The 25,695-nt window shown below is 39.4% G+C and overlaps 2 protein-coding genes across 7 annotated transcripts in view; both read right to left on the reverse strand.

The window, feature by feature from the left end:
- The window catches only part of LOC107583780 (transmembrane protein 189-like), a 30,673-nt gene extending 16,472 nt beyond the window's left edge, over positions 1-14,201 (reverse strand). For both annotated transcript variants that reach the window (XR_001609070.1, XM_016270091.1), the window contains exons 1-2: positions 14,054-14,201; positions 13,666-13,830 (exon numbers count right to left, since the gene is read on the reverse strand). Coding sequence is in view for 1 of the 2 variants with exons in the window: in XM_016270091.1 (XP_016125577.1) it covers positions 13,666-13,830; positions 14,054-14,063 (175 nt within the window). In the remaining variant the exon portion in view is untranslated. The remainder of the gene's footprint in view (positions 1-13,665; positions 13,831-14,053) is intronic.
- A 2,036-nt stretch (positions 14,202-16,237) lies between these two features.
- Positions 16,238-25,695, reverse strand: part of LOC107583782 (zinc finger protein 423-like) — a 193,112-nt gene continuing 183,654 nt past the window's right edge. For all 5 annotated transcript variants that reach the window (XM_016270096.1, XM_016270094.1, XM_016270092.1 and 2 more), the window contains one exon: positions 16,238-17,097. In XM_016270096.1, the coding sequence (XP_016125582.1) occupies positions 17,068-17,097 (30 nt within the window). In that variant the 3' untranslated portion in view covers positions 16,238-17,067. The remainder of the gene's footprint in view (positions 17,098-25,695) is intronic.

Consider the following 25,695-nt stretch of genomic DNA (forward strand, 5'->3'; position numbering starts at 1 on the left):
TAAAATAAAAAAATATATATATTCATTATTTCATTTCCATTTTGTATGTTGAAGTACTGAAATAACTCAAAATAAATAAAAGTAAAACTTAATAAAAAGCCTATAGACATAATAAAAAAACTAATAAAATGACAACATTACTACAACTGTAACTAAAACTAAAATAGATAACTAATACAAATCAAAGTACATTAGTTCATCAGTACTCCTAAAAAAATAACACTGAGGCAAACACGCATGCTAAAATAACAACAACTTACTGACACATAGTAAGAATTAGATTATAAAAAACTAGAAACACTGGAAGATCCGAAGCTTGCATAGTTTTTATGGGGTTTATGCTTCAAAAATGGAAAAACGATGTGCCTGGGGTACTTGTAACAGTGATTCCAGGTATCCTGAGAGGATGGGTAATGGAATTTATTTTATTCTATTTCCTAAACCCAAACAAAACAAAGCTAAATGTCCCTAAGCATTCACCCCCAATCCCAATGAAGACAAAAACTTTCATTTTCTGGTTGTCATACTCTCATTAAGAGCGGACTCTTCTCGCATCTTGTACGGTGTAGGGCAAAAACACATAAACAAAGGTCTACATTTCACGGTCTCTGTGTTGATCCGGGATGTTGTTGTCTGCGATCGTGACGAATGTAACATGAGGCTTCTCCCGCTTGCATTGTCATCTGTAAACCCTCGCTTCCAAATTAATACCCACAACATTTATTTTAAAATCTTTTATATATCCCTCCATGGCATATTTATGTCCCACTTGAATGATGGTCCTTCTGTGTCCAAAATGTATCAAAAAGATATAGGGACAAGGTTTTCACACTGACAGCTGTCATTGTAAGACAGTTAGCAACTCCGTTTGTTTGTCCGAGTTCGCAACAGTAACTAAGGGGGGCAGGGCTTACCGATAGGTGAACTGCATGGAAAAGAGCAACCTGACACATTATTGAAATGTCCCCTTTTGTGTCCCTCTGAAAGTCAAACAAGTTTTGCAAAGACTTAACAAACAATGGCAGTTTTCATTTTTGAATGAACTAATCCTGTAATAAATTAAAGAAAAACTTTTACAGCTCTGATGGGACGTCTGATAGGATGCTTAGATCCCATGCCGAGTCAGGGTGAGTACAGATGAAAAGGGGTGGGGTGCGGGGGGCGTGGTGGCAGTTTATCACCTGTCACGCTAGCAGAAGTCAGTGAATGTGAACAGTATGTGTTGTTTGTGCTGCGGAGAGATGGGTGTTTTTTCGCTCTCTATCCTCGACGAACAAAGGGCTCTTTTCTTCAGCGGGCACTCCTGATGGGGCTGCGGTGGTGCGTGGGCCCCTCTGTTCTCAGTGCAGCCGCGGCACTGAAAGAACGGCTCTCACCTCCTCCGGAGAGGCAGACAAAAAGCAACTCACAGACTCAGAATAGCAGCCTTTCAGAGGGCCGGCCACGCCACAAAGTCCTGCCAACATGCCATGACTGAGTCATTCTCTACCCCACTTTTTTTCGGTCTCTATCCTCGACGAACAAAGGGCTCTTTTCTTCAGCGGGCACTCCTGATGGGGCTGCGGTGGTGCGTGGGCCCCTCTGTTCTCAGTGCAGCCACGGCACTGAAAGAACGGCTCTCACCTCCTCCGGAGAGGCAGACAAAAAGCAACTCACAGACTCAGAATAGCAGCCTTTCAGAGGGCCGGCCACGCCACAAAGTCCTGCCAACATGCCATGACTGAGTCATTCTCTACCCCACTTTACCTCCCCCCCCAACAATGCCAAGGGCATCTACATGTGGGCAAAAAGGAAATGGTATTGATTTAGGAACATCAAATGCTGGCCAGGAAAATGAACCTCATATTAGCACACACAATTATATTTAGCGGGATACATAATGGTACAGACGCACACACACATTGTCCCCTTGCCAGCTCTCTGTAGGCCTGTCTTCAGAGGGGACTTTGGGAAAGAAGGGAGAGACAGGAAAAGTGGGTCATACATGGTGAGAGGAAGAGAAAGAAAGTGAGAGAGAGGGAGGTAGAATTCCCCTGATCAGGACAAATGGATCAGTCACAGGCCTTGTTGCTTTCATCTGTTCTCAATGGACAACTCAACCTGGGAACGCACACGCTAACACATGTACCCAGACACACTTTGTGCCATACAATACTCTGTTTTTTTTTTTTAAACAGCCAAGTATGTGAGGACTGATAGACAGTTTTTTTTGTTACAAAAGAGGGACAAAAACATATTGGACTGGGTGAACAAAAAAGTTCACCACTAGGGACAAAAGTTTTACTAGGGATGTGAACCATAAAAAAGTAAAAATTGTGATTCAGATTCCTTAAAGATCCTTAAAGATTAACAATTATTTTAGAACTTAAGCAGTGCTTGAAGTGGGCCGGTACACATCGGTACTTCTATATTTTAGCTTTTGGAGTACCTGCACTTTTTTGTGCGTACCGGCACTTCTGACATGTTGCCGGTACTCAATGCAAAGGTGTCAGGGTCTGGGTGATTATATGATCCCATAATATGATTAGAAAGGACACTATATAAAATCACACTACCCAGGCGAGATCACTTCTCATCTCGACCAATCACGTGAATGAATGCAAGCGGAGTGTGTGGGGCGCGAGAGCATGTCAGGGGAGGCGCGCAGAGTAGTAGAATAATAATTAATTATTGATTACTAATTTGAATCAGTACTTTATAACGAAAATAACATCTTAAAATTGAAAGCAGGCTTTTGCGATCACATCATTTTAAACCGGTAAGCTCCAGCAAAGTCCAAGGATCCAGTAAACGAATTCAAACAGTAAGTTCAAAACAGCCTAATGCAGAAAAAAAACACGGCTATTTTCATCAGCGATTGCGGAAAGAATAGTGACTTACATCCAGATGTCAGTAAAATTATTATTTTCAGCGTGTATTTGGCTTAAATGCAAGAGTGTTTTATAATGAACGCTGATTATGCGGTGGTCAACGATTTAGCGATTCTGAATGGATCCGTATAGTAGGCAGGCGATTTAGGGGTCTTTGGCGTCTCCCTGTGGTCCTGTTTGGTATCGCAGCTTGACTTGTGCTAATTTGTACTGAAAACTTTTATTATTGATTTAGGTACTATACATACATTGTGAATTTGTAATATAGAATATAAATTATAAATATAAAGTAATAGAGAGAGAGGGAGAGGAGGGGGGGGGGGGGGGGGGAGTACTGGCACTTCTTTTTTTCCACTTCAAGCACTGCTTTTAAGTATGCAAATAATTGATCTTAATAATATACTTCACATTCCTTCTGTTTTGTAGTTCAGTGAGCAACTCGGAAAGATTACGTGAGGCATTAGATTGATTCAAGCAAATTCCTTTTGAGACTGTTTTGTGAGTCTTTCTGACCAATTCATTAAATGACTGACTACCGTTTACAAATCAGACTGTACAAAGAAAAAATATATATAAAGTAGTATTCTATTTATTGTCTTTGATTTCACAATGACAATTTTTCTTGTTGCACTCAGTTTAGATCGCAAGCTAAAAGCGCAGCATTTCTTTTGCAGTGGAACTGCAGATTCTGCACATAGTAGTGTTCAGAAAACATACACTACCGTTCATACGTTTAGGGTCACTCACTATAATGTTTTTTTTTTAGGAAATAAATACTTTTATTAGGCAAGGACGCATTAAACTGACATTTATAATGTTAAAAATGCTATTTCACATAAATGGTCTATCTTTTTAACTTCCTCATCAAAGTATCTTGGGGAAAAAATGTATCATGGTTTCCAAAAAATAAATTTTAACACTAAAATAATAAGAAATGCTTTTTGAGCACCAAATCAACATGTTGGAATTATTTCTTAAGGATCATGTGACACTGAAGACCGGAATAATAGCTGATGAAAATTCAGCCTTGCGTCACAGGAATAAATTACATTATAAATGATATTAAAATAGAAAATAGTTATTTTAAATTATAATAGCACAATATTACTGTTTTTACTGTATTTTTGATCAAATAAATGCGTCAATAAATGCATTGGTGTGCATTAAAGACATTTCAAAAATAAAAAAACCTTTGAACAGTATATCATTATTTGATGTCATATAACAAAATCATTTAAAAGGAAAAAAATAAAAATTCTTAAAAAAGGAGCTGGTTCTCGTTTCCCCATTCCTACTGGTTACCCCTATTTTTAAAGAGAGAGAGATAGATAGACACTTTGAGGCATTTCTGTCTGTGTACCCAGTCAGACCGACCCTGATAAGGGCCACAGATGACAGGCTTAGGAAAGAGCGACCCCTGAGACCCCCCCCCCCCCACACACACACACACACTACCCCACGCTACCTTTTAATATCTCCAAATCTCCAGAGTGACGAGCGCTGAAGTTCACGGCGAGAGGTTGTATGCAATCAGTCAGGACAGACAGATTGAACAAAACATGTCATCCCGTAAACTGAAAGTCATGTTTCTCACACCTTTACGGTATGGACTAGAATTCGAACAGCTGACCTCGGGAACGCAAAGATTTAACCAAGTTTATGACCTTTAGATTGAAATTCATTAATAAGGGAGAGAGGGATTAAAATGCAGAGTGTGGATTTTAAATATTGAAAATTCACAGCGGAGCCACTTCTCCGAGAACTCCATACTAAATACAGCGCTGATTGAGGACGGCGCGGCAAGGGCCACGTTCAGAAATGGAATTTAGATAATAGTAATTATACAGCTCACCCACTGACCCTGTCCCCAACTGCCACAAACCACCTGAATTCACACAGAAAGCTGATGGAGAACTCAATCAAATATTAATAACAGTCTGTGTGGTTCCAGTCCAAGTGTATTTGGGCACCCTGGCATGCTTCTATGTGCGTATAGGCATGCAAAAGAGACAATTCTGTATGCGGCGTTAACATCCTGCCGCATTTGACCCCCCCCCCCATCCCAAAAGTACTTGTGTGTGTCTGTGTGTGTGAGTGAGCGAATCCTATTTTGTATCATGTATACAGCTGAGGTCCTAATGCATTTAGCTGCCCTGGTGCGTGTATAATTGAGAAGCCCAGCAGGAGAGGTTGCAGGTAGCCAGGTTCCCCTCCTCCTTGTCTCTCTGTCTCCCTCTCTTTTCTTCTCTCCTACTTTCCCCTCGAGAGCCCACTTGGCTTTTGTTTATGCTGCCGGTGTGCAGTTCAAGCTGGACAGAGTGGCGCAGTGAAAGCCAGAGCAAAACTATATGTTTTGCGTCACTAGCGACTGCCTGATTCCGCTGCGGCCTGGGACACAAGACCAGCTCAGATGTACGGCCATGAGTTAGTCGTTCAGAACCTTGAACCTGTGACCTTTTGACCCTAGGGTCAGCGTATGAGAGCCAAGAGCACTCCGAAGGCATGACGGGGTCAATTTGGTGGGAGTTTGATGGGAAGGCAGGATAAATTATACAGCAGGTCAGACTCTACTGAGTAAGGGGACTCTAATGCACATGTAGAAAGAAAAGAAAAGGCATTAAAGATTGGGCTCTGGTGCTGCCAGGGGGCAGTGCTGGCCTGGCAGTGGGTCGGGGCTAATAAGATTACATGGCTAAGCAACTATACTGTAAGTGTTTGATTGGGCCGGTGTGAATGAACTCCAAGAAGAACCAAGTTAGAAATGCAATAGTTCTGCAGTCAGAAAGTGACTATGAGATTAGAGTAGCTGCGCACCCAGAGGTGTCCGGCTCTCTAAATCAGTGAAAGCTGCATCCAGCAGCTTTAGCAAGAAAAACGGCGGTCATCAGACTGAGCAGACCATTAGCTAGAGTCTGCAGTTTGCCACAAGAGAGGACAGAATCTGCAAGATCCAGAGTGTAATTTAACAACCGAGACTCAGGAAAGTCTGAAAAGTTTTGTTTTGCTACTTCTTGGAAATAATTATTTTGTAGTAGTAGATAAATGTCATGTATCACCTCAAAGATTCAACACATTTCACCCTCATAAAACTATTATTAACTTAATTCCTGTTCTTTCAAACCTGTAGGATTTTCTTTCTTCTGTGGAACACAAAAGATGTTTTGCAGACTGTGAAGGTTCCCTTTTCCATACACTGAAAGTGAATTGTGAGCAGTGTTTTGCACCATTAAAGTAGTCCAGGGGTGTCCAAACTCGGTCCTGGATGGCCACTGTCCTGCAGAGTTTAGCTCCAAACCCAATTAAACACCATTAGCGCCAACTAATCAAGGTCTTACTAGGCATACTAAAAACTTGCAGGCAGGTGTTTTGAGGCAGGTTGGAGCTAAACTCTGCAGGACAGTGGCCCTCCAGGACTGAGTTTGGACACCCCTGATGTAGCCTGTCAAGATCACAATAAACCATATTTGAATATTCAAATGCACAAATGGAATTTCAGAGCTGTGGCCGAGAGAGAAACATTGGTCTATGATAAAGCTACAATTGTATGGCTTAAGAAGACTAAGTACAGTGCAAAAGTCTTGTCATAGTGCTTTCTTGGGAGTCCCTAGTCATCATATACTTTAATTGTATGGCAAAAAGAAGTGTGAACGTTCTGCTAAACATTTCCTTAAGTGTTTCACAGAAGAAAGTCAAACAAGTTTGCAAAAGCATGAGGGTGAATATGAACATACAGTATGTTTCATATTTTGGCTTCTGTAACAAAATCTTCATAGGAATGTCAATAGAGTCCAATACAGCATAAAACATATCAGAAGTGCATGGAATGATGTCACTCACCACCACAATACAAATCATTTCATCCAATTTCTGTTGCAGTTTTTCAAATCATCAAACACCAACATTCTACCCACTCAAGACTGAATCTTTTAATTGTTTTAGTCATACACTACCATTCAAAAGTTTGAGGTGGTAAGATTTTTAATGCTTTTGAAATAATTGCTCAATAAAAGTATTATTAAAAAAAATTACTAAAACTTTTGAATGATAGTGTATATTCATTCATTCGTTCATCTTACAGGAATTCAGTGTCAAGGCAGTCTTCTCATTCAGTTTTCATTGCACAGTTAATTGGTATATTTTTATAATGCGTTCTAAAAAAGTGATTAAAATTTAACCAATGTATTTACAAGCTATTAGAAGCACAAACTCGTACTGTACAAGGTGGTGTTCATCAGAGTGATGGAAGATGAATTGTGGGTGTGTTTGGATGTGTTGTGCAGTATGTGGTGCGGTGCAGAGGAACTGAAGGCAGGGTTATGTTCAGTGTCAAGCAGACGTGTCTGCGGTCTCATTCTACTCCGTGGCCAGTCTCCTCTCTGTGCTGTAACACACACCCCTGGCCCTGCGCCACAGAACTGAGAATTTGCCAACAAGGCAGCAAGCCGAAAGATCAACTGCTTCCTTTTGGCTCAGGCTCTTTTCTAACTTTTATTTCTTACATGGAAATGTTGCAGTGTCTCTGTTGCTAGCTTACTATTAACACAGCTAACGGGTACAATAGAAATATACTTTACTGTAGCGGTCGCAAAAAAAACTTCTAACCCACTCTGCATGTTAGAAAGAGTTGTGCTGCTAAATATTTTTGTGGAAACAGTGATACATTTTTTCAGGATTCTTTGATGACTAGAAAGTTCAAAATAAATATTTTGTAACATCATAAATGTATTTACTGCCACTTTGGATCAATCTGATGCATCCTTGCTGAATAGAAGTACAATTTTATTAAAAAAAAAAAGAAAATCTTACTGACCCCAAACGTTTGTGGTAGTGTATGTTCATATTTGATTTTATGAAATACACCTGTGGTTACTCTACTAGCACATCTGTATGAACTGACGTCATATGTTCACCAAAAAATCATAGGTAAAGCAGCAGGTAAAAAGTTCAAAAATGCCTGAGAATGTTTTCAAATGCTTATTAGAGCCATTTTCACTTCCCCTACATCCAGAAGTTACATTTAAAAGGACAGATAAAACAGTGACGGCATTCAGAGTCAGTCAGAGACTAGATAATCAACGAGAGAGTGATAGGGGAGTGAACCTAAGATCACAGGGTTAAAGGTGGACATAGCAGCTGCCACCTCAAGACACAAATGTGAATTTCTTCAGTACATTTCCATCTCCAAGGCCACCAGATGCCCTCAGACTGATCTAGGGCAAGAGGTCACCACATAAAGTGACAGAAAAGGAAAACAGCTGGATTTCAAGAGGCCAGACTAGACGTAGCCTTTGCAAAAGGCCTGTCCTCATTACCTTATAATTGTAAACATATTATCACTCAATTTTTTTGTAACTTAAGGGGTTTGTTGCAACTGGCTGACGGTCTACATACTGCAGTTTATTCTGGCCCAGAACTTGCCACTTAGACAGCAAGAGACCATCTGGCCAAAATAAAACATTCAACCACATTTTTTCATTCAAACATTCAAACAGTTTTTGTTTTTACGCGTTGTTTAGCATTGGGTTAATCTGAAAAGGATCATATAACAATAATAGAGTGGTGTGAAAAATTACAGTTTACAAAATTGTACAAATTTACAATCTTGAAAATGTTGACAAAACCTGTGATGATTTAATCGACGAAAGCGTTCACTGTATCAACCCTGCGCCTTGGAAATACAACTGTTTCCATGCAGAGAGATTAAAGAAAAGATATATGTGCCCTTGAATTGCATAAAGTTTCACATTAGCTTCAAAGTCTGCAGGTGGAAGAATCTATTCATGTATTATAAAAATCATTCTCAAACATAAAGGTGCGTGTGCAACAGGAATGTATCTCTGAGTGGATTGTTATGGCGAAACGGATTCAGACACAAAGAAGAGTAACGCACCTGGTGTGCAGTGTTGACACATTGTTGGCTTATCTGCAGGATTGCTACCATAAATAAATGTAGAGGTGTTTGACAGCTGATAAGCTTAAAATCACGTTTGCACTTGTAGGTCAGCGTGTCTATAGTGCCGTCCACCCATTTACACCCCGTATCATTCACCTTTCCGCATGGTTCAAGCTTTTCTGTAGTCAAGACATCAGCCTGCCACAAATAAGGAGCGACTAAACCAATTGGAGTCAAGATCGCTGACTGCATAGGAAACTAGATCTTGCAACGTAATACTATATTGATTTCTTTTTTTTCCTTGAACACACACTCCCACACACACACCGCAAGCGCCCCGGTAAGCAGAGCATGGCGGCTGGCAGAGGCGATGGGGGAAACAGAAAGTAGCCTGTAAATCCTGTTTACTTTGCGGCGAATCTGTAAAGTGGGATAAAAAGCACAAAGAGCAGTCAGTGGTGCATGACACGCAGACATATGGCGGGGAGAGGCGTCCAGCTGTTTCGCTGTCCTGGGGTTACAGTAATGAGCCGGAGGCTTCATTGAGCAGACTGAAGCCTCATCAATCCCTTTTCACCAGTAAGCCTCAACACTTCCAAACGCCATTCCCGCTCACCTCATCTCAGACACGCGCAAGCACAAACCAGCCTCAGACAAGCCTCCGGAGCATCTGCTTTTAGCATCCTTGACATTATATTCTGTGGCTCAACCCTCTGCTCTCCATGGCCTCTCTAGACGGACCGCAGTTCAACATCAGCTCATGCCAGCTGAATTCCATCAGAAGTCAAGGGTCTCTCCGGTAACCAAACCATTGGATTCCAAGACTATGGCACTTTTTGTGGATAAAGGACCGAATTAAAGTAAATATACAAGGACTTGAGGTGGACAAGACCATTTTGGGGGTGATTTGGTGTACTTAAACATTAGAAATGGTAACCACAAGGTTGATGGTTCGATACCTGCAAGAAGCAAGCCATGAGGTATCACCATTTTGAAACCACACTGCACCGTTCGATGGTGTGAATGTCACATACACAAATTCTAAATTTCTTCAGAAACAAACCTAATAAATCTAAGATTCCAAGTCTTTGTTCAAATGCACTGAACTGAAATTAAATTGGCCACAGCACGCACTTAATTAGAATCAATTTATCTATTTCTCTTCTCTTGAAGGTCTATAAACCTTCAAATTTTTCAAAACAATATTTCAACAAACTTGCTTTTCCAGTTTGTTGCATAAAAATGTTTGAATTTCAATTTACTTTAATTGTACTATTTCCTTACATTCATGTTCAAAATGAGGTTCTATATCTTAACACCATTCAAATTCAATTTAAATAGGAATCAGAAATAATTCAGGGTGCTTAAAGACTAGCCCTAAATTATGGTATAATATATATATATATATATATATATATATTTATACTTTTCCTCAGCAAGGATTCCAAATTGATCAAAAGTAAAGACATTTATAATGTTACAAAAAATTATATAAATGCTGTTCTTTTGAGCTTTCTATTCATCATAGAATCCTGAAAGTAAAAATTACCACAGTTTCCACAAAAATATTAACCAGAAAAATGTTTTGATAAGAAATAAGAAAAACCTTGATAATAATAAGAAGTATTTCTAGAGAACCAAATGAGCATATTAGAATGATTTCATTCCATCATGTGACAATGAAAACTGGATTAATGACTGCTGAAAATTCAGCTCTGCCACCACAGGAATTAAATACAATTATATTAAAGGGGACATAACACAGTTTCTGCCAATCTCATGTTAATCTTGAGTACCTACAGAGAAGTATTGCATCCTTCACATCTCCGAAGGGTCTTTAGTTTTATCAGATTTATAAAAGACAGATACAGCTTTACGCTTCTCTCTGAAAACAGTCGAGCTCCTAGAGGCGTGCCATGAGCGGAGCTAAAGAGTCACAAGCACATAAAGCTTTTGCGTAGCGATCGTCTGCAAGCAGTGACATGTGACATCAACATGAACAAAAACTTAATTGACTTACATTTTATTTAATTTGTTTATAAAACATTTCGGCACCGAAATGCAGAGAACAAACAAACACACTTGCACTACTCCATTGCTGCCCCAGAGAAACAAACTGCATCCTGTTCCCTTAACACCGGGTTCTTTGGGAAGCTGAACAAGGTTATCTTTCCCTCATAACCAAAAACACACTTCTTTGGTGACATTGTTGATTTCGTAGTCAAACACAAAATGACAATTCCTTCTCGAGTAAGTCCTGTGCAGTGCTGCCGACAACTTACCCAAAAGAAGCACGTTGATGGGCTGCTCTTGCTCTCGCTCTGTTTGCTGTGTGTGCACACTCTTCCTAGAGAAGTGCCCATACAAGGAATTCTACCCTTTATGACGTCATACAGGGCCTAGGGATGTAACGATTACCGATTTGATGATAAATCATGATAAAATTCCCCACGGTTAGTATTACCGTTTCATCTTTTAATTATCATTAAAGCCGTATTAGATTACCGCAATTTGAACAACTCGCGATAAATAAATACTGTCCAGCATAAAGCACAGTTTTAAGTAACAGTGTCACGTGCGCACAGCACACAGAGTAGTTTCATTTTGAGTGAAAACAGGGCGGAAAAGCTGGGAGGTTTTAAAAGAGTGCTAAGGGAATTATACTAATGAATATATGAATGAATTAATTATATGATTGTACCTCTGAAGGTTCTAACTGTCTTCAGAAACAATTCGATGGCATTTTGTTTTCATCTTCGCTCCATGTAATACCTAAAGGAAGTGTTCTTAATCACAATACTGCTTTTCTCCACGGAGGTTAAGTGAAACAGCTCTAATTCAGCTTTTCCATAAGCACCACCTGCTGTCAGCGAGTGGATTTACAGAGACTTATATTTACATTCAGCTTGTGTGCAGTTTCTGTCTGGCCAAAAACGGACCGAATTTGCATGCCCTGCTGTAAATTTTGACCGGTTGATGAAAAACAAGCTTATGTGGATTCTACACATTTAAGCAATTCATATAAGTTATTCAGAATTATTTATGGAGCAGATAAAATACATATAATCATTTATTAATCAATTATCATTTTGACATATCTTTGACTTTTCTTTACTTAAAGGCTGAAATGTGAGGTTTACTTTTTTGTTAAAGTTTTTCAAAGCTTTATTCGAACATTTACGTTAGATATTTGAACATGCTATTAAACTGTTGTCAGTCAAGTTGTCATTTAAAATAGGAACATCATTGGTAATGTTTTTGTTTTAGTGATTATGCAAACAAAAAAAGAAGTGTCTTTGGCACAGAAATACTCCGTCATACGTCCCGACTTGTTTTTTGAAACTTTGGTCATGTTTAGCATGAGAATCCAACTCTTTAACAGTGTAAATAAGTCAGAATGCATGAAATAGCATTAGACCTCTCCTTTAAAATCAGTTATTTTAAATAGTAATAATATTACTGTTTCTACTGGTTTTTGATCAAATAAATACAGCCTTGGTGACCCTAAACAACCCAAAACTTTTGAAAGGTAGTGTATATCTAAAATATAGAATATTTGTGAGAATATTGGTTTGCATTTTGAGGTAAAATATTGCAATACTATGAAATATTATTTCCCCCCCCAACCACAATCCTGTATGTCATGGACGATAAACTTTGAAAGTGTGGTAATTACAACTACAAACAGCATGCAAACCACAGCACAAGCAAAACAACAATCCCAGCGTACTTTCCTTGAGAATCCCACAGTTAAGCCTCTCCGACATGCACTTCACAGCTGGTGGATACTAAACTCAACTGAGCTCATCCACAATCCCACCATCCCCCCCCCCCCCAATCACAGAGAGAAGCATTACAACATTATCTTATTAACCTCACAAAACTTCTCTCAAACATTCTCGACATGGCCAAGTAATTTACATGCTGGACGTGCCGGTGGTAGCATATGCTTAACGCGCTGGGTGCATTGCCAAAGAAAATGGAGTGGTCATTATCATTCTTAATAGCATTTTGAGTTAAATCGATGTAGTTTTAATTGCAGCTGCAATCTACAAGTGTCCCATGACACCATGAGACTGCTTCTGCTGCTAGAGGACAGTGGAAGGGAACTTAAATCTTGTTTTAGTTGGGGATGGCATGGTGGGGTTGGGGGTTAAAGGCAATCCCTAATATTTCCAATGTGTATACACATACACATTTATCAAAAAAAAAATCAACTTAAAAAGCCATTATTCTTATGCACTAAATATGAAACAAGATCTTTTTAAAGTTCTCCAAGTCTATTAATATGTAATAGTTGTACAGCAAATCATAAACGGTTCACCCAAAACAAATATGTCATCATTTACTCAAGGCAAAATGTCACAATTGACTTTCACTTTATGGAAAAAGATGCACTGAATAGTGACAGGCCGTCCAAAATCTCTTTTGAGTTCCAAGAAAGAAAAAATTAAGTCAAAAAGAAAATATTGACAGAATTCTCAATTTTGAGTGACCAGTCCCTGTAAGAGTTGCAAACGATTCTCATCACTTAATTCTGACAGGTACAATTTCTAATGTCATTTACTTCTATAGGTGTGAACGCACAGTGTTACAAGCTTTAAGAAGTAGCAAATACACAATACAGGCAACCCATTAATAGTAAGTCTTACATTTTCAGGAGGATGTTATACAAGCACCAATATTCATTATATTATGTTGACGTCATTCATGCGCTGCTGTCACATATTGATCTCAAACTGACCTCTTTGCACAAAGCTACACGTAACTTTTGTGTATGTGTGTGTGTGTGTGTGCTTTTCTGGCCTTAATGTGGCCCGATGATGCTGCAGCGTAAAACAGTAGAAAAACGATTCCTATAAACACAGATCGGTTTAATGACACGCGATATACTTGTCTTACCCGGAGAGTAAAGCTTGGCGAGCTGTCGGGCCCCGGCATGCTGCGGTCCCCAGCGAGGCACGGTGCTGCGCGCAGCCGCCCCGTGTTCGTTCCCGTTCGGATCCTCCTCTGCCATAGACCGCTGCCTGATCTCCGTCTCTGACAGTAACGCCGTAGCCATGGCCCCTTATGATGGCCAGTTTTCAGAGAAAATGCATTAATAATTACGTTGTATCGTGCATTTAGTAACTAATACACAGGGGTTTAGGTTTAGCGCTGAATGACACACCTTTCCTAGTAAGCTCACTGAGGTTCCTACTTTAGTGAAACACACCCGGAACTAAAATACGCACGAACTGCCTGTCTGATACTTCGCTACAAAAAAAAATGTGTAATAATGATTATTTACCTTGTTTCATCTCATGAGCTAAATGGTTGATAAACAGTGTTCCCCACAGGGCGTCCGAGCCAGGTCTTTAAACTGCCCGATAGCATGAATAAAGTGAATATTTGGGGAAACTTTTCTTGTGCTCTCTGGTGTGGAGTGTTCTTAGGGACAGTCGTAAAATGTATGTTTGTCTTGTGACGCGAAACAATCGTTACAATCACTGGCTGTTAATGAATGATTACTATAATTAACAAAACCACATTATATTTTAAATGTTTACTAACGGGTTGGTTTGTGTGTGCTTTTATAGGTATTGTCCATTAAATGTTATGATCGTCCAAAAATGCGCGGTTTATTGATGGTCCCTAACAGCTCATGCGAGTCTATCATGAGACTTTGACACGCTGATAAGGGAAACAAGCGTCTTGAAGCGAAATTGTTTGAGTACACGACTACTGTACTACCTGTTGATACGAAACAGATAAGATAATCATAGTATCTCATGTTTATGTTAATCTGTTTGATTATGTGGTACTGCAACACTCACAGACAATATAATACAAAACAATAATACAAATTATATCACTGTATATTCATTTTTTATAGTATTATTATAGTTTTGTCCGATAATATAATATAAAAAATAAAAACACTAATATATCATTTATAACGGTATCTCAAAAAATATTAATTGTATACAACACACACATGCTTACATGTAATTGAGAAGATAATTTTTTTACTTGCTAGCTAATGATCTGTTAAGCATTATATAATGTGGTAATGTTGGTGAATTTTCTTAATGAAAGTAATTATAAAGTGTTTTAGAGAAAATCTATCTTGTCATATTGAGAGTACTTGGGATGCTGAGCGTCTGTGTGGGGGTCTGTAAAACCCTCTGAGGCTGTGAAGATTGGCAATGCCTGCTGACACACAGATAGATTGGTTGACTGATTGGCTAACAGTTCAGTGAAGTACAGTACAACTGAAACACCAGTAACCTAGTTAAGCACATCTTTCAGTAGTATTGGGTATTTGTGGATGAATCATAAAATCACATTCTAGTTTTCAAGTATTTAGGAGTTACTCAGATGGTGTGCTGAACCCTGGTTCCCAAGCGGACAGGTTCAGAGGCCCGTAGTGTATTGATGCGTTCCGATGGCTGATTTCTGGGAACAGCACCGACCTTCTGTCCGGCTCAAGTTATGAGACTAAGCGGCCGAACCAGCTGCTTAAACACATGGATGCAATTAAAGCAGTAACTGCACTAGTAAAAGAAGAAACACTACTTTAAAAAGATGTTTCTGCCCTTATTCAGTGAGTCACAGGCATTAAATCATCTGATGATCAGTGTTGGGTTTTTCCCTACTTACAGCAATCATAATGCTAAATAAATGGGAATTTGCATAATATATAGTTCTGCATTATATATATATATATATATATATATATATATATATACACATTATGCAAGATACAATCTTGTGAATCTGATGAATAAATTTGATGCATTATACCAATGACAGTTGCCATTTTCCCATGACTTTCAGATCTGTCATATTTTACAGTTGAATTGAATTTTTGCAGGGTCAGCAGGTCACAGAATATCACATTATTCTGTCCACTCTGGACAACAGTGTGGCTGATTCTGATTTCTGTATATTTCATGTTTTAATTTTATGTCACAATATTATAAAACACCATATATAATTGGCAAAGACTCAAGTTTTTGATTCAGATCCTCTTGCACTGAGTTAAACACTATGAAAGCAGCATGAATCATGATTTGTGATGCAATATGGACTCACTGTTCTCCCCTGCAGATGAATCATAGACTTGAATGTGTATAAAATTCATTCGTTAAGTTGTTACCACGTTAACATGTATAATAATATCCACTGCAAATATTTCCATTATTATTTATTGATATCTCTTAATGTAAAAATAAACTAAGCCTGCATTAAGCATGTGTTCACACCCATCCAACAGTTTTCATTACGGTCACAATACATTTTTTAAATGCACATTATCTCTGTTTTATGAGCAGCATTACTGTAGCTCACAGATATTTATTGTTAAATAGAAAGCATGACAAGAAGAATAGAGCTCACACGGCATCAGGGGAACAGAGCCACTCTAAGGAGTTCAGCTGCTTCAATACGCTTTATCTGCGCTTTGAAAGAACACTCACTTCAGATGCACGGATTCCCTTTATTCATGATTTATTTATTTGTTTATTTTCAACTGTACTAGTTTATTGCAATCTGGTTAATTCACATTTAAAAAGCAGACATCATCCAGTTGCACTGAAATCAATGATATTCATTTTTACAACATCCATAAGGCCCATGTACTGGAAAATCCAATCAAAACCATTATGTTTTTGATTTTTTTTCTTTATATGTTTTTTTGTCTTTTTACTGTAATTAGAAAAAAGAAAATATATAACAATAATAATAGAAAGGAAAAATATTACGACTGGCAAGCAATCACAGCACAGCACAAGTACCTATTTACTGCAAGAAATAAATGGTACAAATAAATCAACAAATAAAAAGGGCTGAGAATATATGCATTGAAAAAGAACAAAATTGGCACATATGAAGTTTGATACATGAAGCAACAGAGGACAAGATATGTATTTCTAGAGATTAAAATCAGGCAGAGGGTGTCTTTTCCTTCCAACATTTTTTTTTACATCTTTTGTCCTAAAAAAAATCAAGAAAAACCGAAAAAGCAAACGGGGAGAAAATAAAGAACACACAACCAGGAAGAAGGGACGATAAAAAATACTGCACGTAGAATACCTTTTTCTCTCCATCTCCTTTTTTCCTCTCCTTTTCTTTTTTAATAGCATATCCCATTAATATTCATTCCCCACCGTTCGTAATAGCTGCGCCTGGTGGCGGAATCGTTAGAGTTTTACATGTGAGTAGCAAATGACACTTTGATTGGCTGTGATGTTGAAATGTTCCTCCCCCACCGGGCCTGGGTCGGGGTTCTAGGCTGAACCGGGAGTCCTGCGGGGCCCGGTCTCACTGTGCGTGCTGGCTCAGTGTGTGGTTCTGCAGGGGAACAGAAGAGAACACATGAGGAGAGAAATAATAAGCTACGTGCCCACACCTCCACCCGTCTCCTTCGCTCTCTCCCTCTATCCATCTCTCTTTCCATTTACCCACCAGGCCTGTCCGTCCATCTCAAGGCTAGCAGCCCCACTTTGAGCAGCCACGAGCGAACACCTTCCTTTCTTCCCATTTTCTTTCTTCTCCACACCCTCCCATTAAATATTGTGCACATGTGCACTTGCGATCCCATTTATCCACCCACACACACACACGCACTGTACTTCCGCACAGGGCAGAGAAACACAACATTCGTCCCCCGTTTTATTCTGGAGTTCTCTGTTTGTAATGCAAAAGCACTGATTTGTTTATTCTGGAGTATTTGATTCATGTTTATGAATCTTTTAAATCAGCACAATTCTATGGACTCCTGAGAACAGAACACACATTTATAATAACATATCAAATCTCTCCGTATTGAAGTGTAGAAGAAAAGTAGGAGAGAAAACAGTTTTGTGTCAAATTACACTCTTAAAAAACAAAGGTTCCAAAAGGGTGTTTGTAGGAGCACTGCCGTAGAAGAACTATGTTTCAGTGAACAGTTCTTAAAATAATTTTTTTTTTAGTACAAGGAACATTTTAATAATTTAAAGGGGTCATATGATGCTTTTTTTAAAGATCATTACTTGGTGTATTTGGTGTAACAGAATATGTTGACATGCTTTAATGTTCAAAAACACATTATTTTTCAAATACTGTACATTATTGTAGGTCCTCTATGCCCCGCCTCTCTCAAACGCTTCGTTTCCTACAAAGTCCCTCCTTCCGACAAGAGCAGTCTGCTCTGATTGGCCAGCTGACCCAGTGCATTGTGATTGGCCGAACACCGCAAGCGCTCGTCGGAAATGTAACGCCCCTTACTATAATCGCGAGCTTCATCTTTCAAAATAAATGTAAATACAGAGCCCGAAAGGGGAAGAGAGTCGCGTGACAGACACAGTGATGAAGCTGGTATGTGTTTGCATTACACAAGCCACAGTTAAGACAGCTGACTCTGTGATGTGACCCTGTCTCTCTCTCTCTCTCTCACTCACTCACACACACACACATGATGCGCAAAACTCCGCATTTGAACAGTCAATAGCAAATACTTAAACTAGTAACAAAACAGTAGCTGATTTAGAAGCGCCAGATTGTCATAGCAAAGTCAGAATTACCTCCTCTCCTAGGTTCACGAAACGGTCGTCCATAAAATGCATTGCTGTTCTGTTGTAAGTCATCTTAAAGATTCCTAAATGCATCTACTTTCGGAAGGCCAAATAAAGTGCTTTTGCTTTCGCCTAGAAACACACAGCGTCTCCCTGACATGGCTGCTTCAACACTAACTGCGGTTACTGAAACCACGCCTTCTTTCTTTGCGTGCACATTTGAGCGGCATTATGCAAATATTTCCACATAGTGAGGTAGATATGTGGGGGCGTGTTAGAACAAGCCGTTTTAGGGGGGCGTGGCAGAGTCTTAACTTTAATAAAGAATCTCTCTTTGGTTTTCGAGACTTTAGTCTTTGCAACTTCAGGGATCTTATCTATGCACAATCAGCTTGTAACACTCCAAAGAGAAAGGAAAACTTGAAATCGCATCATATCTTTTTTTTTCGAATATAAAGAACTCTTTTGTACAATATAAAGGGCCCATGGATGTTAAAGGTTCCTCATGGAACCATAGATGCCAATAAAAACACTTTATTTTTAAGAATGTACACTTTGAAAAATTGTAGAAACAATTTTCATTCACAATTTCACAACTAATGATAAAGAAATGGCAAGTAACATAAACCGATCAATCAGCCGTTGCGTGAAGGGTTAAACAGGAGCAGATATGCACAAGCTAAATGGTTATTGTGTTGCCGTGGTCTCTTGGCAGCCCTGCTTTTCCGTATGCTTTTCCCTGGACCATAAACCCAATTCCCAGAGAAGAGCCGGCAATCATCCCACTTTCCCTCTCAAAGCTCCTTTCCAAGATTAATCTCTCCAAGAGAGATAGGCTGTGTTTTTATGCCCCGATATAAAAAAAAAAATGGAAATGGGGAGACAAATCTGTAGGATTAAGCATGGTTTTTCGTTGATAAATACTCATTCTTCGTTCTCTTATCTTAGTGCACATATTTTGCAAATGATTGCTGGCGAAAGGGGATGAGTTCTATCTGAGGAAGGCCAAACCACTGAGTCTTAAAACCCCGGACTGAATCAATGGCAGCCTGTCAGGGGATGCGCGTCTCGTGTCCTCCTTCTCTTTCCATCCCGGCCTCTCTCTCTTTTCCCGCCCCTCCTGCGTGGAACAGAGAGGAGACGCGCACGAGGAGGGCTCTTGAACGAGGAGACGTATCGCTCCGGGAGCCACTGACCCCATTATGAGAGCAAAGCACTTCTCCTTTTGCATTCCGCTGCCTGTGCTGCCACCCCCCTTCCAGCAGAGGCCAGCCTTGTCTATGTCTCGCTCTGAGCTCTGCCAGAGAGGAGAACGAGACGGAGGTGCACATCGGACAAAACCCAAACATATTGCAAATCATTTGTCCTCATCATCAAGCACCTGTTCCACATATTGGAATTACAACAAAACGGAACAGGAAAAAACGACGGCATGGTGAAATAATCCTGGGACTCACATGACAATGAGCAATGAGTCAATACGGCGTACCTGCCCGCATTGTCACACGTGCACATGTCAAGAGCAACTAACGACCCAATTTACCCAAACCTGCCTTAGCGGAGTCCCCAAGAATATGCTGCTGTTCAATCAATTATCAGTTATTCCCCACAAAGCCAATCCCCCTCCAAACTCAATCTTCACCTGCTGCAGAGCCAAATGCAACTCAGCCGTTGTCATAATATACCTGATACCACGGCTCAAAGTGAGACCAGATTAACATCTGGGTCGCCTATCTTTTCATTTACGCTGATGAGCATGACAACAAAAACAATAATAATCACAACAATAATAAAAGTAATAATAATCTCATGTCATTTAATCTCAGTTCATTCAGTACTGGCACTGATCAAGTCTTCGTGACTTGTTTTTGACGTCTTAAATTCAGAATAAATGACTACTTGTTGTAAAACAGACTGTTTCATTCCTGGTTTCTGATTGGTCAGTACAGAGTTCCAGTTAAAACACAAATACAGTGTCAGACTCTAACTTTAGTCATGTCCCGAAACCATTCTCACTCTCTCACCCTTACTTTCCTGTCTACACTATACTCTCCTATAACAATAAAGGCAAACAACCCAAAATATGTATAAATCCTCTATCAAATAAATAATAAAAAAATAAATAAAATACAATTCTTTCAATAAAAATACATAATTATGAATATATACTCAATAATCAAAGATACTATAATTTTATGATTATGTATTTTATCATTTATTTGTATATTTATATATATTTTCATAAATAAAATATATTTATATTCATTTTTAAATGATACACTAAAATATTATATATATATATAATTTGAAATTTAATTTAATTTAAAATAAAATGTTATAATTTTTTGTAACAAAAACCTAAATTATAAAGTAATATAAATTGTTTTTATACAATAAAAGTTTATAAAATTACATAATTAATAGTACACAATGTACACTACAGTTTATAACCAGCAATATATACACTTACTGTGTGTGTTTGTGTATACTGTGTATATATTCAAAATGTTTACCAGAGTGAATTTGTTTTAAAATACTGTTGTATTCTTCGTTTTGATTTCAAATGATGCATAAATGAGAGCAAGTTAAGATTGGAGTGTCTGCATTTGTGACAGAGAAAGAGGAAGTGTGTGTGATTAAGTGTGTGTGTGTATGGTCTCCCCCAGGTTGTCAGGGCTCTGTGGAGCTGTATTGATTTGGAGGTGGAGGGACAGAGAGGCAGTGTTGTTCCCTGGGGTCTAGGGTTACACCAGCACTGCAGTGGTCTGATGGAAACTGCACAGTAGGACTGGAGGGGTGCGGGGAGCCCGACCTAACATACAGTACACAACATCCTTCATACACACAACTAGATCCTTCTCTAAAACAAAAGACATGCGCTCAGACTCCCCAGCGCACACATGCCTATGTACGTACCTCACATAAACACACACACACACAGCACTAGCCACAATCAACACCCACCGCTCGGCTTATTTCATGATCTCTGGCATATACGAGCCACTGTGGTATCATACATCTACTCTGTCTAATCACACACACCCTTATAAACGCAACACACTGTCGCACTTCAGCTGTCCAGATTGCACGCACACACACTTACACACCCCCAGCACATCTATTTCCATCGCTCCGATATCTCTCTTGAAAGATGGCAGCTGATGTGTGGGCGAACAAACCAGCAACACTTGTTTAAATTAGTTAATCAGTGTGTTGGAACAAACACATTTTCGGGCCGGTCGCAGTTTGTTCTCTTCATCCGAGCGCGTCGTCGGGGGCAGCGCTATTGATTAAGCCACAGGCGATCGATCGCCAGAATGGTATGTGTCTCTGAATCTGATAATGACTCGCAATATGACATCAGTGCAATGCAGCTGTAATTGATATATTCTTGAAGGGGGGAAGTTAGAGCGAGAGAGGTGGGGAACACAGACGAAGGCTGTTTAAACAGTCATGGATGAGCTGTGACTGAACGCACCAAAACATGTGCATAGACGCATTCACTGTAATCAGTGTCGTATCAGTTGCATGCCACAATACTTTTGTACGAGAACTTGAAGAGCTTGCAAACACACTCACGACTTGCTCATGTGTCAAGCTCCGTTGTTGCAACAGAAATGCGACAACTTCCTCTTAATTTCAAGTGCAGTTTTAGAAGCTCTTTGTAGTTCTATTCGTATACCTGAACGCCGCACCACCGTCGCTGCAACACGAGGGCACAGCGTAATGTGCAGGACAGCCTCTTTTCTCTTTCCCCCTTGGCTTGGCAACGGAGCGGGGGGAGGCGGTGCGGTGGGCAGAACAGCCCCTGCGAGCTCAGTCAATATCTACGCTGTCATTGTTTTCCTAAACTGGTTATAAAAGAGAGGCTAAATCCTGCGGAGCTGTGCACTCCTGGGAAATATGGCCCAGTCACATTACTGATGCAGTGACTGCGAGACTGCTGCACTCGCCGAGGGGGAGGAGGAGGGGGGAGAGGGAAGGGGGAAGCGGTGGGGAGATAAAGATAAAGGAAAATCAAATCTACGTTTCCCTACACAGCCTCTTTTCTCACACAGAGCATTCACATACAGCCGGACCGAGCTGCTGTCATGTCTCTTTCAATCAGGGCTGTTCGTGTGTGCGAGCGTGTGTGTGCCGCAGGGCCCCTGGCTCCGGGCTCCGTGGTGCCCCCTGGGGACGGTGCAGTGTCAGTGAAGCTCTAATGTGTTGGCTCGTTCTGCAAGAGCGAACAGAGCAAGAGAGAGAAAAGAGTGTTGCTGGAGAGGGTGGCCGTTCTGTCAGTAAACTGTTTTTCATAACAGGATTCTTTGGAATTACTGACGTCTCTGAGTTGACCTCAGAACAGCGGAAAGCGGCAGCTCCCCAGCAAATCGCACACAAAAACACATGAGCTATATAATTCCGAACAAAAATTATATGTCATGTTTATATCATAATAATGTCTTTATTTCAAATACATTACTAGAAACAAGTTATATATTTTAACTATTTGTTTGGTATATATATAATTGATACATTTTTATAAATATATTTTGAATTTAAATTTGATCAATTCTATAAATTCTATTTTATTATTTATTATTTTATTATAACACCACATATAAATAAATTCTTGACTATTAATGGTTGCATTTTTCATTAATGTTTTATTTTTAGTTTAAATCTTTTATTTATATCATTATTATAAAATAAAATATTTATAAAATCAAAAAGTAATAAGATTATTCAGACAAGTCTTGTATCAGTGCAATATATATTATTCATCTATATATTATAATAGAGAAAATCTGAAGAGGAAGAGAAAGACTCACTCTGCACTACACACTGTATTACTGTATCTAGATATTCACTCACACACACACACAAATGAACAGACAGTGTGTCTCTGCGCTAGCGGCTTTATAAAGTGCTCTCTGCCGAGTCTGTCTGCTGTCTGTATGGCTAAACACAGACACGGAGTGGAAATACTGAAGCTGATAGAAAAAGAGATGAGAAGGGGGTTTAAAAGGAAAGAGAGAGGGATCATGAATAAGAAAGACATAAAGAGAGAGCGTAAAGTTGTCAAAAAGAGAGAGCGTGAATGAGTACGAGAGAAAGAGAGAGAGGTGGGGGGGTTAGAGAGTGCAGCTTTGATCTTAGGACGCTAGTCTGTCCCTCTCTGCCCCGTTTTTAACACAAAATGAAAAATCACCTTTGCCGCCTGGTGCACTTTAGAGTAACTTATTTTTAGACCCGCTTGACAGTCTTCCAATGGCCGGAGACTAGCAGATGGGCTGTCTTAAAGCTTCATATGCTCCCAGCTCTCACCTCCCAGAGACAGGAAACTCACTTGGGAGTGTGCTACAAATAAATGCCCCCCTGCCCTGACCCTGGATTCCCTCATCCCTCCCCTCTTCCCACCTACTCACATCATTCTCCACCCAGATAGTGCCTGTCCCTGAATTTAGCACCTACCCTGCAACTACGTTCTGCTGTACTGAAGTGCACTACACCCACGTCACTGTCCAAATGCTCTCCTCTTTCTGGCCTGACCAGGACTGGAGGCATATGTGTGAATCTGAATGAAATGTAAACATAAATATGCTTATGATAGATGACCTACAAATTAGCTCCCACTAAGCCAAGGTGTACTATTACTAATAAATACTAAATTTAGTAAAAATACTAAAAATAATACATTTATTTTATTATTCTTTTATTTACTTGAAGGACGCAAACCAAAAAAACCAAACCAAAAAAAAAGAGAGCTTCACATTATGGAAGCCATTATATGCAAATAACCAATACAAGATACAGTATATGTGCACCTCTCAACTATTACATCAATAATAGCGGCAAAATCACCCATTAAAAACACCTGTTCACACTTTCAGATGTGGTTCATTTGGGATCATAAACTTTCTTTTTGTCTTGAGCAACGTGGAGAGAAAAATCCAGGTGATATCAGTCAAAATCTGTATGGTCGTTTTGTTCTCTCTGAAAGGAGCAGAGGGAGTGATTCCACTATGACTGACCTCCTTTGACCTCTGTGCTCCAGGGCGGCCTCCTCACATTCATCACACACACGGTCATATACCCCACCATCACACATGCTCTGTTTACACTTATACATACTGTATATCCGACATCGGTACATCTCTGTCAAACACCAGGTTGTCAAATAAATACTAAATGTACAGGGGATTAATTATACAGTAATGATGTACATAAGCAACTCGATGATGTAATCTTCAGCAACGGAGTAGAGCTGGCTCTAAAAGTCAACATATGCTGTCGGCTGTCTTTAATATAACATTTGACACATTCTGCAGGCATCAAATAGCGGTGCATAACTGGCATACAGACGGACCCTTACAAATAACATTGCAACCATCATTTGCAGTAATACATGTACACTACAGTTTAAAAAAAATGTACAGTCTTTGTGTTGTTGAAAAAAATAAAACTTTTATTCAGCAATGATGCATTAAATTGATCAAAAATCACAGTAAATGCTGTTATTTGAACTTGCTTTTCATCAAAGAATCCTCAAAACAGCTGTTTCTGCATTGTTAATAATAATAGAGCACCAAATCAGCAGCATATTACAATGATTTATAAAGAATCATGTGACCCTAAAGATTGGCGCAATGGCTGCTGAAAATTCAGCTTTGCCATCACAGGAATAAATTACATTTTAAAATATATTTGTATGAAATAATTGTAATAATATTTCACCCTATTACTGTTTCCACAGTTTTTTAATCAAGTAACTGCAGCATAAGAGACATTAATTCTTCATGATTTAATTCCTGATGGATAAATTGTCCTATTAATTTATCTCTTTTCACCCAAAAAACATTTTTACGGAAGTTAAATTTGTTGAAAATACAATTTCATGTAAGCAATGGTAGCTAAGAACAGGTTGAATTGCGTTTACTATGAATTTTGACTTAACTACGGTTGCCACTGTAAATGTTGTCCTTTTGTTGTAAGCAGTCTCTAACATAAAATTTCACACATTCCGCAGGCATCAAACAACAATGCACGGACAGACTACATACTAAAACAACACGCATGCATGCACAAGCCCATACGGACATACACACACAGTTGTGCGTTCGTGAGATCTGTGGAGTGTGGAGGTCCGAATATTAGATGAGCTCGGTGGCCTCAGTAGAGCCGTGTCATGGGCAATAGCACTGCGCTAGGCTAACACTAGGCTACGCTACGCTAGCTGTGTTCTGCCACTCAGAGATGCACTTAAAGTACACACACTCTCTTTCCATGTCATAGCCTCACTAAAACCCTCTCTGCTTCCCCTCAGGGAGGAGGTTTTGACTCCAAAGCAGCCCTAAACTAAGACAGAGAGAGAAAAAGCATTACGCGGTGAACAATGCAGCATGCAGAG

This window comes from Sinocyclocheilus grahami, unplaced genomic scaffold, assembly GCF_001515645.1.
Source record: "Sinocyclocheilus grahami isolate Dianchi unplaced genomic scaffold, SAMN03320097.WGS_v1.1 scaffold55.1, whole genome shotgun sequence".
NCBI lineage: Eukaryota > Metazoa > Chordata > Actinopteri > Cypriniformes > Cyprinidae > Sinocyclocheilus > Sinocyclocheilus grahami.